This window comes from Rhineura floridana, chromosome 5, assembly GCF_030035675.1.
Source record: "Rhineura floridana isolate rRhiFlo1 chromosome 5, rRhiFlo1.hap2, whole genome shotgun sequence".
NCBI lineage: Eukaryota > Metazoa > Chordata > Lepidosauria > Squamata > Rhineuridae > Rhineura > Rhineura floridana.
The window spans coordinates 102,025,202-102,043,135 of NC_084484.1; the positions used below are offsets into that span (position 1 = coordinate 102,025,202).

The 17,934-nt window shown below is 40.3% G+C and overlaps 1 protein-coding gene across 3 annotated transcripts in view; it reads left to right on the forward strand.

Annotated features, from left to right (window-relative positions):
* GART (phosphoribosylglycinamide formyltransferase, phosphoribosylglycinamide synthetase, phosphoribosylaminoimidazole synthetase) overlaps positions 1 to 17,934 on the forward strand; it is a 68,972-nt gene that overhangs the window by 21,077 nt on the left and 29,961 nt on the right. For all 3 annotated transcript variants that reach the window (XM_061627772.1, XM_061627773.1, XM_061627771.1), the window contains exons 3-10: positions 8,492 to 8,587; positions 9,416 to 9,590; positions 9,729 to 9,840; positions 11,793 to 11,861; positions 12,733 to 12,858; positions 14,092 to 14,179; positions 15,660 to 15,745; positions 17,394 to 17,562. In XM_061627772.1, coding sequence (XP_061483756.1) covers positions 8,492 to 8,587; positions 9,416 to 9,590; positions 9,729 to 9,840; positions 11,793 to 11,861; positions 12,733 to 12,858; positions 14,092 to 14,179; positions 15,660 to 15,745; positions 17,394 to 17,562 — 921 coding nt within the window. The remainder of the gene's footprint in view (positions 1 to 8,491; positions 8,588 to 9,415; positions 9,591 to 9,728; positions 9,841 to 11,792; positions 11,862 to 12,732; positions 12,859 to 14,091; positions 14,180 to 15,659; positions 15,746 to 17,393; positions 17,563 to 17,934) is intronic.

Consider the following 17,934-nt stretch of genomic DNA (forward strand, 5'->3'; position numbering starts at 1 on the left):
GCTCTTCCAAATTCTGCTCCACCTCATTTTAAGTATGCCACATCTCCAGCAGACAGCTCATAAGTTGTTTCTAAGTAACCATCGGATAATGCACATCTTTACAAGACAGACCTGCTCAATAGGAGCAGCCAAAGACACATTCATATTCTAAGAACTGCAGTTCAGGGTAAATGTAATGTATTGGGTTCATGTAGATGTAACATGAAGCCATGGTAAGGCATTGCAGGAAGAAGGCCCTAGGAGCTTTGAGTTCTCATAATGATTAGTCACGTGAGCCTGGTTTGTAGCAAAACATAGCTTGCCATTTCATTTGAACAGGCTAATAATGGTTGTACTAATTGTAGTGAAAGCGGGGAACCCTTCCCCGTCTGCTCTCACTGTCCCGCGAGTCACTCCCCAGCCTTGGGCAATTGATCCCAGCAAATCCTGGTTTGCCAAGGTTGTGCACGCTCACACCAACCCTGCAAGGTAGTAACTGCCACCACCCCACCCTTCAACTGGTTAGCTACTCTGGGGCGAAGGGAACCCCAGAGCCCAATTTAATACCAGAGCCTCTCAGGGTAAGAGTCTAGCTTTACTCCTTGCCCCTTCTGAAGTCTCAGGTAAAAACGTTTTTCTGTTACACGGTAGTTGTAGTTGAATGGCAAGGAATGAATTTAAGAACTGACCCCTCTCTCTGGAATGAACACACGTTGGTTAAAGTAATTAAAGTTTATTAAAAAGAAAAATAAGAGAAGCATAAAAATATTACAAAGAACAAAGAGGTGGACAAAAGTAAGTTTTAGCAGCAAATTGAATCCTGTTACCGTATGCCCAAATGGGTAAAGTTTGGTAAGAAAAACAGTAAAGTAAGTTTTTGGCACAAATCAAAATAACAAAGCATTCTGGCCTAAGCTATACTTACAGACCATAGGGTCTCTAGCTGGATAGCCTTCTCCCCTCAGGGAATTGCGAGTCAGGATGACAAATGGAGCCACAACAGAGCATCACCAAAGAGACAAGGTGGTGCTCCGAAGTGAGACACTTAACCCAGAGTTCTGAGCCTCTTCTTATGGATGAAATCTCCCTCCCAGCCAGAGACAGTTAACCAATTAACATTTTCATCAAAGGGATGAAAAAACTATGTTCTCACAGCACCTGGCGCCTCCTCTTGGTTTCCCATAACAAAGCAAGGAGTTTTACGGCCTCCAGGCCCCTTCTGCTGATAAGAAGGTGCGAAGCTAACTGTAAGCTGATACAGCTGCATTGTAAAATCACCAAGTCACAGTGATGAAGGGAAATCAAATGTTTAACTGCTTGCTAGCAAGTTAACAAAAAAGATGTCAAGGGGAAAAAATCCCCACAAGGCTTTGGGGTTTAGCCATTTTAAATGCAGGCCAGGGCAAGGCTGGCAAGCTGGCATGACACTAATCAGCAAAACAGAACTCCAAGCCAGAGTTTGATTGTCCTTTTTGACAGAAAAGATCACAATCCTGGTGTATTATATTTGTTTATTTAAAACTTTTCTATACAGCCCTTTATTTCATCTATACAGCCCTTTATTTCAATGTTTCCAAGGTGGTTCACATTAACTATTAAAAACACAATCAAAATGGCAAAAGGCAGAGCTGAAAACAATCACAGCAGGGGAAAATGTACATCATTTTATTTATGTTTTCAGGTAACTAGAAACTATGGTTTTCCTGTTCAGACAAAAAACAAACTATGGTTTGCTGCAGACCAAGGCCAGAAGTTTCTAATTGCTTCAGGGAGGCCTAAGGTTTATTCTTGTAACACCAAACCGCAGTTTGGTGTTCCAGCTGAACAGCCCAACTCTGTGAGCAGTATTGTCATTTTTTTAAAATGGTTAAAGCTCCAAAAGGAGGTTAGCATTGCTTGTGAAGATCCTCTTAGGAGTGCTTTGAACATTATGGTCCTGTTGATCGGGCGGGCAGCATCAAGCATGGAGGCCAAATAAAGACCTCCAGGCCCCTCTCTCAGGTCTCTGGGACTCTCTCCAGGCCACACCCCTTCCCACGACCCCCTTCTTGAGTGCTTTTGCCTGGCTGGAAAGAGTCACATTTGATTTTCTACCCGCTTTTTGCCTCTGGCCACAACCACCACTAGTATGCAGACCCCAGAAGGTTGCCCATGAGGGACTCTTACCCTCATGCTGTGAAGGGTTTCCCACCATGCCAACAGATGTGTGCATTGTAACTTACATTGTGTGCACTGTAACTTGTGCTGGTGATGTAAGATCCAAACTGGTTGGGATCACTCATTTCCCTTCACTGTTACAATACTCACAGCTGCTCTTTCAGATGTTACACTAGAAGTGTGAAAAGACATGTAGGCTGCTAATGCAGTCTGTGTGTCCATTGAACAACTAAAGCTAATCCAATTTTTCTGGAGAAATAGGGATTCACTGAGTGTCTACAAATTTAATTCCAGGAGTAAGTGTCCAACTCCTCTGGTAAACTGGATCCCTAGCAGTGCCTGGCTTCTCTCCCTGAAGTGCTCCCATTGCTGCTGACTTAGGGGCAGAGGAGTAATAACATGAATCTTTCCATTGTTTCTTATCTTCTCCATATCCACCACAGATATGAGAACTTTTCTTCCAAATTCAAAAGTCTCGGGAGGGGCTCGATGGTAACCACAAATAACGCTCTCTGGTAAGCTAGGTTAATGTTGATGGGCCTTAGGTCTTGCTGTGTCTAGTGGTGTGCTGGAGCCGGCTCGTACCGGCTCGCGAGAGCCGATTGTTAAATTTTCAGCAATTTTGCGAGCTGGTTGTTAAACACAGCCAGCCCCGGAGGCAGATGACGGGCCGGCAAGAAGAGCTGCCCCTGCCCCTGTGTGTAGGGTGGTGGTTGCGATCTCTCTTCCTAAGGCGTCTCCCCCATTTTGCTTTGCAGCAGGAGGCGGCAGCGGCAGGGAGGTGCAGGTGAGAGCTTAGCTGAAGCGCGCCGCCTCTTCGCCCGGCCCCCTCGTGGGCAGCCTCGCTTGCAGGGATGGAGAGAGCGGCCCTGCCACCCCCTCACAGAAGCCGTTGCTGCCCCCGGGGGTGTAGAGCGCCTTTTGACAAAGGGGGGCTGTGGAGCATGCCATTCCCCATTGCTTGGCTGCGGTAGTCTGGGTGGGACTTCCATTTGCCTCCCCCCACTTGAGGGCCCACCTGTGGGGGGGGCTTAGGCAATTTCCTGGGTGGGGGTGCCTCCTTTTTCTCCCCTCCCTGGGCAAAATCTGACCGGTGGTGGATAAGAGCTCTGCCCTGCATCACCCCAGGGTCATTGAAGGGCAGTGGGGGGGCTTTCACCAGGGCCCGCTTTCTTTAAGCCTGGGAGAAACGACTGGTGGGTAGAGTGCTTAGGGTTAGGAAGGAAGGAAATGTTGTCAAGTAGATTTCCAAGTTTACTTGCTTTCTTTGCCATACAACTGACAGTGCATCTCAGTGCATGTCTACTCAGAAGTAAGCCCCATTGAGTTCGACGGGACTTACTTCCAGGTAAATGTGTGCAGGACTGCAGCCAGGTAAGAGGGCTAATCCCACCCCAAATATGGGGCCTGTTGAAACTACAATTGTGTGTGTGTATTGCAGAGCAGAACTGTTGTGTTCTAAAAAAAAAAGGCATTCTTAAAGATTTTGCTCAGGCTCATGCGTTAAATCTTGTCTATTTAAAAAGACTTCTCAGTGTCCTTAAGAATATGAGAATGTCTGTAGCTCCTTTCCTCTCCTCTCTAATCCTTCATTTCCCATTGCCTACGTTTTTAGAGTACCTAAGCATTGAAAATAAGCCCGTTATTTTTTCTTTAATTGCATGTTTCCTAAAGCTGCTTGCATACTTTTGCGTTATAATTTTTTTAAAAAGAAATAGATCTCTTCCCCACCTTTTGCTGCAGTTAAAAAACAACACATTTGACTTCTTTTCCCCCCTCCTCAATTTTTCCCCACAGAAGGTAGTCTCTGCCCCCCTGCAGAACTGCAGGTTGCTTTATAAAGTATCACACACCCCTTTTAATTGAAATACACAGCAACTCCATTAGTAGAATTAATTTGAATAGCTGGCACTAAACACGCAAGATGGGGGAGTTGAGAGAGCTGGTAGGTAAGGTTTGACTGGCGCGTGCGCACAAACACACGCACACACCAGCATAAGGAATTGGCCCACAAAATATTTGGGGGGTTGAATGAAACACTGACATCCATAAAAATATAATATAAATATGACATGCATAAAAATGTAAAATGTATCTGCAGTTACCGTGTGGAGGGAGGGGGGAAATAATGTTCCACCCAAAGAAAATGTAAAGGGCCACAGAAGTAAAGTAATAGCTTTGAGAAGACAACTGTTGCCAAGGTAGAAAAGGAAAGGGAGAGACAGAAAGAAGAGTGAGGGGTGGTGACATTCAGGATATTTTAAAACGCCCTTGGATTAACTGGAATGACATTCTAATCCCAGCTGGACTTCAGTAAAGCTGCAATCTTGGTGGGTTATGAAAGGATATTTTCTGTTACCCGCTTTTTTCACTGTCCAACTTTCACACCCATACATAGAGATCGGGAATACCATGGTCTGAATGATCCTGACTTTAGTGTTCAGTGATACATCTTTGCATTTGAGGACCTTTTCTAGTTCTCTCACAGCTGCCCTCCCAAGTCCTAGCCGCCTTCTGCTGTCTTGACTATTGTCTCCATTTTGGTTAATGACTGTGCCAAGGTACTGATAATCCTTGACAAGTTCAAAGTCCTCATTGTCAACTTTAAAGCTACATAAATCTTCTGTTGTCATTTCTTTCTTCTTTTTGACATTCAGCTGTAGTCCTGCTTTTGTGCTTTCCTCTTTCACTTTCATCAGCATTCGTTTCAAATCATTACTGGTTTCTGCTAAGAGTATGGTATCGTCTGCATATCTTAAATTATTGATGTTTGTCCCTCCAATTTTCACACCTCCTTCATCTTGGTCCAATTCTGCTTTCCGTATGATATGTTCTGCGTATAGATTAAATACATAGGGTGATAAAATACACCCCTGTCTCACACCCTTTCCGATGGGGAACCAATCGGTTTCTCCATATTCTGTCCTTACAGTAGCCTCTTGTCCAGAGTATAGGTTGAGCATCAGGACAATCAGATGCTGTGGCACCCCTATTTCTTTTAAAGCATTCCATCATTTTTCATGATCTACACAGTCAAAGGCTTTGCTGTAATCTATAAAGCACAGGGTGATTTTCTTCTGAAATTCCTTGGTCCATTCCATTATCCAATGTATGTTTGCGATATGATCTCTGGTGCCTTTTCCCTTTCTAAATCCAGCTTGGATGTCTGGCATTTCTCGCTCCATATATGGTAAGAGCCTTTGTTGTAGAATCTTGAGCATTCCTTTACTTGCATGGGATATTAAGGCCATAGTTCGATAATAACTGCATTCCATGGGATCCCCTTTCTTTGGAATTGGGATGTATATGGAACGCTTCCAGTCTGTGGGCCATTGTTTAGTTTTCCGTATTTGTTGACAGATTTTTGTCAAAATTTGGACAGATTCAATCTCAGTAGCATGTAGCAACTCTATTGGTATACCATCTGTTCTTGGTGATTTGTTTCTTCCAAGTATTTTAAGAGCAGCTTTCTGGTTCTTCAACATACTGTTCCTCCATGAATGAATCTGTCATCCTGTCATCTCTTTTATAGAGTTCTTCAGTGTATTTCTTCCATCTTCCTTTTATTTCATCTCAGTCAGTGTGTTCCCCTGTTGATTATTCAACATCCCTACTCTTGGTTTAAATTTTCCTTTCATTTCTCTGATCTTTTGGAATAGGGCTCTTGTTCTACCCTTTTTGTTGTCCTCTTCTATTTCTATACAGTAACTATTGTAATAGTTCTCTTTGTCCCTATGTACTAGTCGCTGTATTGTTGCATTTAGGGTTCTGACCACGTTTCTATCTCCTTTTGCTTTAGCTTTCCTTCTCTGTTTAAACACTTTAAGAGTTTCTTCAGTCATCCATTGAGGTCTTTCTCTCTTTTTAACTAGAGGTATTGTCTTTTTGCATTCTTCCCTTCGTAACATCTCTGACTTCATTCCAGAGTTCTTCTGGTTCTCTGTCAACTAAATTTAAAGCCTCAAATCTGTTCCTTATTTGATCTTTATATTCTTCTGGGATGTTATTTAAATTGTATTTTGGCATTATGATTGCTTTGTTGTTCTACTTTAGCTTTACTCTGATTTTCGATACGACCAGTTCATGATCTGTAACGCAGTCTGCTCCTGGTCTTGTTTTCGCAGAAAGTATGAAACTTCTCCATCTTCTGCTATGAATTATATAATAAATTTGATTCCTAAATTGACCATTTGGTGATGTCCATGTGTACAGTCGTCTTTTCAGTTGCTCAAAAAAAGTTCACAAGAAACAAATTATTGGCTTCATAGAATTCAATAAGTCTTTCTCCTGCTTCATTTCTCTTTCCGAAGCCCCATTTCCCCACGATTCCTAATTCTTCTCTGTTCCCTGCTTTTGCATTCCAACCCCCCACCCCTATTTCACTCATAAATTAGCACCCTTGAGTGTGGTCTTTCCAAAGCACAGAAAGCTACATTTGTGCACTTGAAGTTGCTTGTTTCTCCTTTTTGAAGCTTTCCAGTTTTAAATGCACTTTTCAATCTGTTTTTAAATACTTCTCTTGGGGGTTTTGTTACAATTTGTATTCACAGAGACATGGATCCAAAAAACTGGGGGGCTAGCTCCATGTTCCCCATTGCCTCAGTCCTGCCGCAGACACCAACTCCCCATCTGGCACAATAAAAGAATTTGGAAACTGAAGGGAGTTTGGGAAGCAGTTTGTAATATCGGGTGTAATTGCAACCATAGGTTGGCTACGGATACGAGAGTTTGGCAAAAATCAACTAAAGCATTCTGTGAGAATCAATTGGCTATATGGAATCTACAATAAAGAGTATTGTATATTTTATTATTATTTGTAAATTGTGTGCTACACATCCTTTATATCAGTAAAATTTATAAGAAACTTATGTATGTATATATATTGCATGCATTGTTTTTCAGAGAGCCAGTTGTTAAACATTTACCAACACCACTGTCTAAGGTGTACATTTTTGACCATGGCCTGCCCATCTACTCTGAAGCAGGAGAGACAGCAGATTAATTAGGAATAAATAAAGTGGTAACATGGTCCCTAGAGGCATTTCCATAAATAAAGCCCAGTCCTTCTTTCATTGCAAACTATACTCTAAATTTCACCTTTGTGGAATAATTAAATCGTAGAAGACAAAAATTTTCTTAATCTATTGGCTTTAAAAGAGGATTGGATATGGAGGATAAGGCTATCTGTGGCTACCAACCATGATGGCTATGCTCTACCTCTGTAGTCAGAGGCTGTATGCCCCTGAATATCAGTTCCTGGGAACTGCAGGAGGGGCGAGTGCTGTTGTGCTCAGGTCCTGCTTGCAGGCTTCCCCTGGGCATCTGGTTGGCTACTGTGAGAACAGGATGCTGAACTAGGTGGACCTCTGGCCTGATCCAGCAGGCTCTGTTTATGTCTGATTCTTTTAGAAACAGAAAAAACTCCTTTATGTCCAGTTTTTTCAAGTGTTAATCCAGCGTTAGCCAATGTGAAAAGAGACAAACAAAATTTATCACAATGCAAGTTCTTCTGTCATCCTGAAATGCCACGCATCTCCTTTATCAGTGTCTACCCCCTCTACTATGCAAGAGTTATGAAACCGATATCAGGAATAACATCACGGAGGGAATGAAGGCTTCAGGTTAAATATGCCTGGCCAATGAAAATATATTGCTTCATGTTTGCCAAGAGGTGAACAGTTTCTGCCTCTATAACACCCCTTGCAGCTGCCCAGTACTTGTCATGCAAAATGAGGGGGTAGAAAAAGTCCTGGCCAATTGATTCACATGACTCAGTTCACTTCAGACTTTGGACTTATTTATTCTTGATAAAAGTCAGACAGTAAAATTGCTATTCTGTATTTTTTTCTTATCGTGCTGCTTGGTTTCTACCATCCCTTGCAGGCAAATGTTGCTGTTAGTGTTTGTGTCTGATGCTGCTTATTAAAATCAATGTACCACCCAAAAAAAACTCCTTACAAAAACTAGGGCCGACTTTGTCAACTTTATTCACAAGAAAGTACTCCCTTTCTCCATGATGATTGTCCCAGAATTATTGTAGCATCAAGGCTTAATATTAATCAATGGCTTAATGTTAGTCAGTGACTTAAAACCCATAGGTTCCCGTTAAGACATGTGGCTTTCTGGGTGTGACTTGAACCATTCCCATTTAAAAATGGAGCATTGTAAAATGGAGCTGGTGGTTTCAAATCCTTGTTCAGCTATGAACCTCACTGTGTGACTTTGGACCATATCACTATCTCTCAGTCTAACCTACCTCAATGGCATGCCTTGAAAGTTATGTGCAGCTCTGAGCTGTATGGAGGAAGGGTAAAAATGAATATTGCAGCTAACTGTTCTTTTTATCTATTGATAGCTATCTCAATCAGTGATTACACTGCTCTTGCCAAATATTGCAAAGACCAGAAGATTGGACTTGTGGTGGTTGGTCCAGAAGTCCCTCTTGCTGCTGGTATGTCTAAAAAAAATTATGAGAAAATATTTTGTTTGCAAATTCTTGTCTGCTGCTTAATTTATTAGCTTATGACTTCTGTATGCCAGTAACCAAGTGTCCAAAAAAGCACATATATGCTAATGGAGAACATTTATCAGATTATAATAATGAAGGAAACAGAGCACTGCAATTATAAGTTGAAAAGTACCTTTTGGCCTTTATGATTGGCTAACAGTTGAGAGATCTGGACTACCTCAGTTTTGGTCATGGTGTGATCCTTTACCTTACATAGTTCTTTGTCCCTCCTCAGGACTTCCATTCCATCTGTCTCCACTTTTGAAAGTGCTACTCCAGATAATAGCAAACTGATTTGGTTACTAACTTCTCAAATTTCTCTAGTTGCTAGTATCACCAACAGTCATAGCTCTCCACCATTTTTGTAAATTACATCCCAGGTTGTTGTTTTTTAAAAAAAGATGTCTGAATTATGAATTATAAGTAGAACCTACAACAAAATGTTGCAGCATGTAGTGATTTTGCCTCTTCCATCATTCCCCATTCTATTCTATTCTGTTTTCCCTCCCCACTAACTGGCAGCCAATATTCCATGGCCACCGAGTATGCTCAGTCTTCATTGATCTGTTTCTGCAGGGAGTTGCTCCATTAGTGTTTTTTCCTAAAGTTTTTTTTTTGTACTCCTGCAAACCTTGAGGTTTCCCCAAGACTGGGAATACCTCCCTCTTGCACGTGAATTGCATACTCAGAGAACAGTGTTAGAAAATAAGATTTATTTCAGTTAACTCTTTTTTGATGACCCATATAACTTTGGGATATGTTTGTTGCTAGGAATTGTTGATGACTTGACAGCTGCTGGCGTGAGATGTTTTGGTCCTACGGCAAAGGCAGCTCAAGTAGAGTCCAGTAAGAGCTTTTCCAAAGCCTTTCTAGACCGTCATGGCATCCCAACTGCAAGATGGAAAGCTTTCACTAATGCAGAAGAGGCTTGTGCCTTTATTACTAGGTATGACATCTTTCAGAAGTGGAATATTTTTTTTCTAATTTTGTTGCATCTCCTTGCATTTGGAAATGTGTATATAGAGTTTGGAATTTATATGGAATTCTACTTACTTGCTTACCTCTTCTTCCTCCTCCCCCCCAGTGCACCTTTCCCTGCCCTAGTAGTAAAGGCAAGTGGTCTGGCTGCTGGAAAAGGTGTAGTTGTGGCCACTAGCAAAGAAGATGCATGCAAAGCTGTACGTGAAATAATGCAAGTAAGTTGAGAATGTACAAGCGGTAAAAATGGTTTTTTAACCTGTATTTAAAGTAACTGTGGCCAGAAATACATTAATATATTTAAAGAAATGGGACATCTATACTTCAAATGAAAATGATCTTCAAATTGGATTTAAATGTCATGTCTTCTCCACATTGCATGAGGAACAGAAGTTTCTGGGAGCTGAAGTCTTTGGAGATTTAGGGCCTGTCCAAACGACTATATAATCTACAATGTAATTGCTTTGTGTAGTGATTAATTCTCCGTGGTCCATACAACGTTGCAAGGTGTTGCAGATTTTCATGCTCACAAATCCACATTTGTGATTCCTTGAAAAAAACGATTTGGTTTCCTAAAGTGGAAATCAATCGCATTACCTTCATAGAGCTCGGACACAATGCCACGGACTTTACTTAAATGGGCAGTCCATGGGTGTTTCCCTGTCATTTTCCAAGCCCCTTCTCTCCTTCCCAGCCAATAGTGCATTCGCAAAGCTGCACATGCACGTTGAAATGCAGATTCAGCACAACACGGGGGGGGTAGCACATGTCATATTTTGCTGACCAATTGGCTCATATGGGCAGAGTGACAGGCGGAGCATTGGGAAAAACCAACATGAATGTATTTCATGTCTGGTCGCAAAAACTGCAGATTTGTTAATATTGAAAACAGCGAACAAACAGCCAAGGTGGGGACTCTCCGATTACAAAGTGAATATGGAAAATGTGGATTGTCGATGTAAGTTTGGACAGGCCCTTAGCTGATTCTTTTGCTGAGAAACAGGCTTGAAACTAGTAGTCTTAGTTTTGTACTGTTTGCACATGGTAAATACACTACTTATAGTACCTGACTGATGCAACATATATCTCAGTCTAGCAAAGATATCTTTTTCAAAACGTGACTATTCCTGTTTGAAGTGATATTTTTGGAGGGCATGTTCTGTCTGTACACATACTGTCTTGCACAAGATTTGGGATCTTCTAACTTTATCATTTCTTAATAATGACAAATTAGGGAAATTGAGCTGAATGCTTAATTTGGGACTGTAGGCCTTCCTTGGTTCTGTATATCCAGCTTGTGTTTACAACTCTCCCTATACCCAAATATATTAAGTTATAATACCATGAAGCACATGTTGTATATGCTTAAATTCTTACCAAATATTGTGATGTCTGTCACAGTACAGCTCTCTTTCCTGGCACAGACACTACTTGGCAGTCTAAATAAAAATAACTCCTTAAAGAGTTTAAATTAATAATTTACTTATTAATACAAATAATTGTTTTTTATCATTAATTTTACACCTAAAATTGTTTTCAAGGAGCCTAGCATTGAGCCAAACCAGGCTGCAATCCTAGAGTACAGAATAAATCTCACCAAATACACTGGACTTGCTTCTTTTTTGCAATGTTTAGGATGGCAATCATTTAGACTGCAATCCTATGTATGCTTAGCTATTGAACACAGGGAGACTTACCACTGAGTAAACATGAATAGCATTGCGTTGTAATGATGTGTAGAACTATGGTTTAAGGAAAGGTTGAGTTGCCTGTGGTCTCCGGTTGTTGCTGGACTACTGCTCCCATCGTCTGTGACCATTGATCTTGCTGACTGGGGCTAATGGGAGTTGAGGCCCAACAATATCTGGAGAGCCACAGGCTATCCACCCATAGTTTAAGGGGTGTCTGTTCTATTTTTCAGAACTCAAAACAATTGCTCTTATCTGAATGAGTTCTAACTTGGAACTTGAAATGTATGACATTTAAAAATAGAAACACTTTGAGAAAGGAAAAGAAATAGCCTCTACTATTGCTGGGTTTCTGAAGAAGCTGACTGACAACATATTTAAAAGCATTTGTTCTTGTCTTCTGCACTGGATCAGGCAGATTCCGTGTGTTACTAAATCTACAGATAGGTTAAGATATGTATGTATATCTACTTTTTATGCAGGATAAAACCTTTGGAACAGCTGGTGAAACTGTTGTTGTTGAGGAGCTTCTTGAAGGAGAAGAGGTTTCTGTAAGTATATAAGATATTGTTGCTGGGATCCAATGCAGGAACTCTCTAGTATAACTTTTCTTTCATTCATTCAAGTTCCTTCCATTCACGGAGCAACTATGTTAGATCCCACCTCATATGTATCACACAGTGCACTGAACAGGCCCAGTTGGTTAATCACTTTTATGGCTTACAGTTTTCAGTGGAAGAATTAAGCAGATGTTATAGAACGATGAGACTTAAATGTGCTTAACTTTGCCATGGAATGCCTATTTTGTATATTAGGTACAAGTCTTGCTGTCTTAGAAGGTCTTAGAAGGTCTTAGAAACTGCTAATTAGGAAATGCTATGATGGTACTGTTTTAAGCTCTACCTGTATGAGTTGCCAGAACAAGTATTCTGTTCATCTAATCAAAATACTATGTTGCTTTATAGACCACGCTTTCAAAATGGCTTCCTTTCGAATGATTCTCAGTATTCCCCTGGCTCTTGCTAGGTATGATTGAGCAGTGAAATCAACAGATTTCAAGGGGTCTACTCTGAGTATGACTAATGTTGGATTTCACCAAATGTCTTCAGCAAAATATTATGAATTATGTTGATACCTTATGTAATTTGTGTGGCTTCTAATTTGTATAACAGGTCCCTGCTCTATTTCCAAAGATTATTTTTGTTTAGAGGAATGGTGATGAAATAAAAGTGAAATACCTTTGCATATTGTTTAGATGAATGCCAGTCAAGTAAAAGTAGAATATCTCTGTATATTGGGCTGTCTCTCATCGTGAACAGGGTATTATTCCTAATTAGGAACTCACTCATAATCAGCTTTATAAACCTGGACACTATTAACTATTGTTATAAACTGTCCATAATTGACCTGCTTTTCTTATAGTGCTTATGCTTCACGGATGGTGTCACTATTGCCCCAATGCCACCTGCCCAGGATCACAAACGGTTACTGGACGGAGATCAGGGCCCAAACACAGGAGGCATGGGGGCATATTCCCCAGCACCTCAGGTAAAATGCATGTTTTACAGTGCTTCTTTGTCAAAGCTTATTGCTGAAGAGTACCTGTCATCAGAACTGGGCAATGCAAAAACAGGTTCTTACCAGGAGAAATTAATAAAGCACGACACCTAGGATTGGTTAAAGTCTCTACCCTCTTCTTATACTTCTCTTATCTACGTTTGCTCTGTGATGGCCTTTAAGAAGAATAAAGGGCATAAAACAGTAAGTGTGATCTTACGCATTTAGATTGGTGATAGTCAACCCATTTGAAGGTTTGTCACCTCCCACCTTACCTCTTAGTGTGGGATAATTGCCAGATGTGATGAGAGAATGATCCATGTTAACAGAACGCATGATGACAAATGGTGGTGGTGGTGATTATTAGCTTATGGAGTGACTATATTCACCAGCCTTTGTACAAAAATTAGAATAAGACATCAGTTCTGACCTTGGGATTACACTCTAAAAAAAAAAAGACGTGCTCGGGGGGGTAGAAAGAAAGAGAGAAAGGAAGAACTCTGCTGGATCAGCCAAAAGCGTATCTAGTCCAGCATCCTGTTTCCCACAGTGGCCAACCATATAGCTATGGGAAGGCCAGAAGCAATAGCATTCTCCTGCTCTTCTGTGCTGGCAGATGGTACTGAGGGACATTCTGCCTCTGATCTTGGAGGCAGCATATACCCGTCATGACTAGTAGCTACTGCTAAATTTATTCTCCATAAATTTGTCTGTGCCAGAGCAAAACAAATTAACTTATTAACAGGCATTTTCATCGGACTGGGGCAGGGGCTGAATTTTTCTTTCTGGGATGGAGGCAAGGCAACTCCACAGTAGCCTTTGGTCATCTGGGCAGTGGCAGGAGCCACAGTGCCTTTCCCTTTGCTTCTGCAGTAACAGGGTGTATGGGTGGGTGTTATTTAGTACAAATTATATCCTGCTTGTCATCATCTAGTTCTCAGATGGACTTACAATGATAAAAATATACAATATACAAAATTTAAAACAAATTAAATGTAAAAAAAAATTGAAGAAATTTAAAATCTCAAGAACTTAAACAAGAACATGAGAGAATTTTTAATTCAAATATGGTATGTTCTCTGCCACTGAACTATGGCCCCTTCCATGAACAGTTTCCTCCCATAATGATGCCCAGTAATTCTTTGAAATAATGCAGCATGGGAAAGCAGTGGCACTGTAATATTTTACATGCTTACAAGTGCTTCTTTTGTTACATTTTATTAGCTATCCAAGGATTTGCTTCTGAAAATAAGAAATTCTATTCTCCAGAAAACAATTGATGGTATAAGAAAAGAGGGCATTCCTTATATCGGTAAGTGGGAGATTTGTTATTTATTATGATTAAACCAGAACTGTCACTAGAAGCTAAAATGATGAAACTGAGGTTATCATACTTTGGACACATCATGAGAAGCCATGATTCGCTAGAAAAGACAATAATGCTGGGAAAACCAGAAGGGAGTAGAAAAAGAGGAAGGCCAAATCCATCTCTTGTTTGGCCTTCCTCTTTTTCTACTCCCTTCTGTTTTTCCCAGCATTATTGTCTTTTCTAGTGAATCATGTCTTCTCATTATGTGTCCAAAATATGATAACCTCAGTTTCATCATTTTAGCTTCTAGTGACAGTTCTGGTTTAATTTGTTCTAACACCCAATTATTTGTCTTTTTTGCAGTCCATGGTATGCGCAAAGCATATATATATATATATATATATAAAAGCACTTAAGGTTTTCTAGATGCTGTACACACAGACACATAGCTTGTGTCCACTAGCATGCATTCTAAAAAAAATGGAATACAAAAGGAAAAAGGGACGGTGAAAGAATAGGAAAACAAGCAAATTCAGTCACCAATTCTTCTTAAAGTTGCACAAATGTTTACTGCCCAGGAGGACTTGACCACTAAGGAAGACAGTTCTGTGGGGAGGAGCCAAACAACGCTTGATGCCAGCCAGGCCTATCCCACCCCTCCCTCTGCCGCAGCTGACATCATGATGTCTAAAACATAAAAAATTTCCTTTCCATTGCCCTACCCCATCATGTGTAATGGTTTCAAAAAGCTACAATAGTAGTTGCTGTGGCACCATCAGTTCTTGTCATTGCATGCAAGTTTCAGACTTTTCAGTTCTCTGGTCTTTGGGTCTCTCTTGGTGCAGACTGTCTGTGACAAACCTTTGCTCAAATATCTTTCCTAGACTAGAAAAGTGGGGAAAGCACATTCTTTTCTCTCTTGGAGAAGATACCTTTGAAGGGGAGGGAAGCAGGAGTTCATTTCAGTCCCATCTTTGCATTATCTGCTCAGCAGGAACAACAAGGATAAGAATCAATTAATAAACTGTTCTGCTTAGATACCCTGAAGGGTAATAGATTTAACCTGCCTTTTTCTCCCTAGTTAACTCCATCTACCATTGCTCTGTATCATCTTAAAAAGAAAAGAAAGCATATGGCCATGCCAACTGATTACACAATGTGTTTCTAATAGCACCCCACCCTCCCCAAAATACAGATAATATCCAGTATTAGTCATGCTCAAGGTGGACCCATTTAAATCAATGGACTTAAGTCTGTTGCTTTCAATGGACTTAATCTGAATATTTGCCATGTGAGTAAAAATGTGTTATTTGCAAATGACTGCAGTCTCAAAATGCAGCTGATTGTGGACAGTGTTCCACATACCTCTTTTATAGTTGTCTCTAGATAGTGGAAATAATAGTCATAATTTTAAATTAATGCAATGTTCTTTTAAAATGTAACAGTCATGTACGTCCTCAGTATCTTATGCGTCTTCAATTAGGTGTGCTGTATGCTGGAATAATGCTAACCAAAGATGGACCTAAAGTCTTAGAATTCAACTGTAGATTTGGTGACCCTGAATGTCAGGTGAGTGATACTGTATATTTAGGGTTGCAATCCTATGTCCATTTACCCTGGAGAAAACCCCACAGAACTTAGTGGGATTGACTTCTGAATGTGTAGGATTGCACTGTAACTCTTTTTTTCTTTTCCCTATACCTGTATGCATTGGATTATGTTGGACTAATTTAGTTCTCCCTCAGAATGCATGGGCAGATTTATTTTAAAATTTATTTTAAAACTCTCGCTAAATACTGATGTTACTGTGCACTTACCAATATTGGAACAGTGTAAGCACTTGGAAGACATAAGAACTGTGGATGTTTAACAGAATCCTCCTCTGCTGGATTCCATCCTCCATATTGCACTGGAAACATTTTCTGGAGTGGAACAGATTGGTGTTGGAAACTATGGTTTGTCTGGATTTGTATTTCCAGAATGCATGCTTAGATGATGATGATGATGGTTAGAATTATTGGTATTGCTATTACTGTTGTTATTATTATTTGTTGTTACTACTATTTGAAAAGTTAAAATAAAATTTGTTTTCTGATCTGACTTTAGAATATTGTTTGCAGGAAAGCTATTGTGATTCTATAGGAAGATCCCCCTTTTTTAAAAGAAAAAGATTCAAAATCCTGAGTTTTGGTATTTTAAACAGTAGCTGTGGAAGACGTACTTATCTGATGGCACATGGAAGCAGTAGTTTCTTCACAGAGAGCGCATTTCTTCTTTTCCTTGTTAACATACCTTTTTTTCTTTATATGCTGACACCCAGGATTTTAATTGATTTTCTTCATAAAATTCCTGCTGCTGGGCAATTGGAGATTTTTTTTTCCAGAAGCAACCCAAAGTCCTAACTTTTTTTTTCTGCACCACAACTGTCTTTGAATGATGAGTTATTCCTTGTGCACTTGAACTGAACCCCACCCTTGTTTGTGGGATGAACCAAGGGCTCACTTATCTTGCTAGCTGGACTGTCAGCAGGTCTCATTGTCACAGCCATCAATCCTGCCATGCACATCTGTTGCTCTGGTTTAGTGACTGGAGGACGGCAGCTGCTACTCCCAGGGAAGCAGATTTGCCCTTTGGCTCTCTAACTGACAGGAACGTGAGAAAAAGCTGACATATGGAGAATAGTATACTGCACTACAATTTGAGCCAAAAGTGTGAAAATGCAAGTAGTACAAATCTAAATGTTATCTTCTGGATGATTAAATAATGATTGCATCATTTTTATCCATTTTGAGTGTAAACATTAGCTCAAATGTAATGTGTACCCTACTGTAAGCATTGATAGCTAACCAAATTCCAGTGCTAGCAATCGCTGTCATAGCCACGATTTTGAATCTCAATTAGCAACATTTCTTTATGGGAAAGCACTACAGTCTGATCCTGCAATCTTCAACACTATACTGCACTATATTGTATATTTAATGTATTGTTAAAGTTCAGAATAGCCATGTGTCTAAGGCTACGCCAACTAATTCTACATGTTTTAATAGAATTTGCTTCCTCGTTAATGTGCTTAGGATCTCATGCATAATGTAATATGCATTGAAATGCATCTTTAAGTCTCCTGTATTTCACTGGGAGTTAATTCTCTAGCTTTATTACACTTTTTAAAAATTAAACATCAGGAAGATGTGTCTAACTCTTATCTGTCTTTGCATAGGTAATTCTCCCTCTACTTAAGAGTGACCTTTATGAAGTTATTCAAGCAACCATGGATAGAAAGTTGTCTTGCCACATGCCTGTTTGGTTAGAAGACTGTGCAGCTGTGACTGTAGTCATGGCTAGTGAAGGCTATCCAGGAAGCTATGCTAAGGGTTTGGAAATAACAGGTAGGCCACTGACACATAGATTCTAAACATGTACAACATGATATGCTCCCACTGTCACATGATTGACCAGAGACTGTGTAGTTCTCTTGTGAGTTGGCTAGCTGAAATAACAAGAGGCTTAGGTTTTAACCAACTAAAGGCCTGCTTTTGATCCCTAAAGTGATAGGTTCTGCTTTGTGTCATATTATACATTGGACTCACAGCTTTCATTTCTGCAAGAGAAGACTGAATTGATAACCCCACTGCCAGATAATGGCTGCATATTTAAGAAATAGAAAATTCCTTCTGCATAAATTACTAAGAAGCAATTCTCATGAAATTCACTGGGGCTTATTACCTACTAAAAGTGTTTTGGGTTGCAGCATTGCTGAG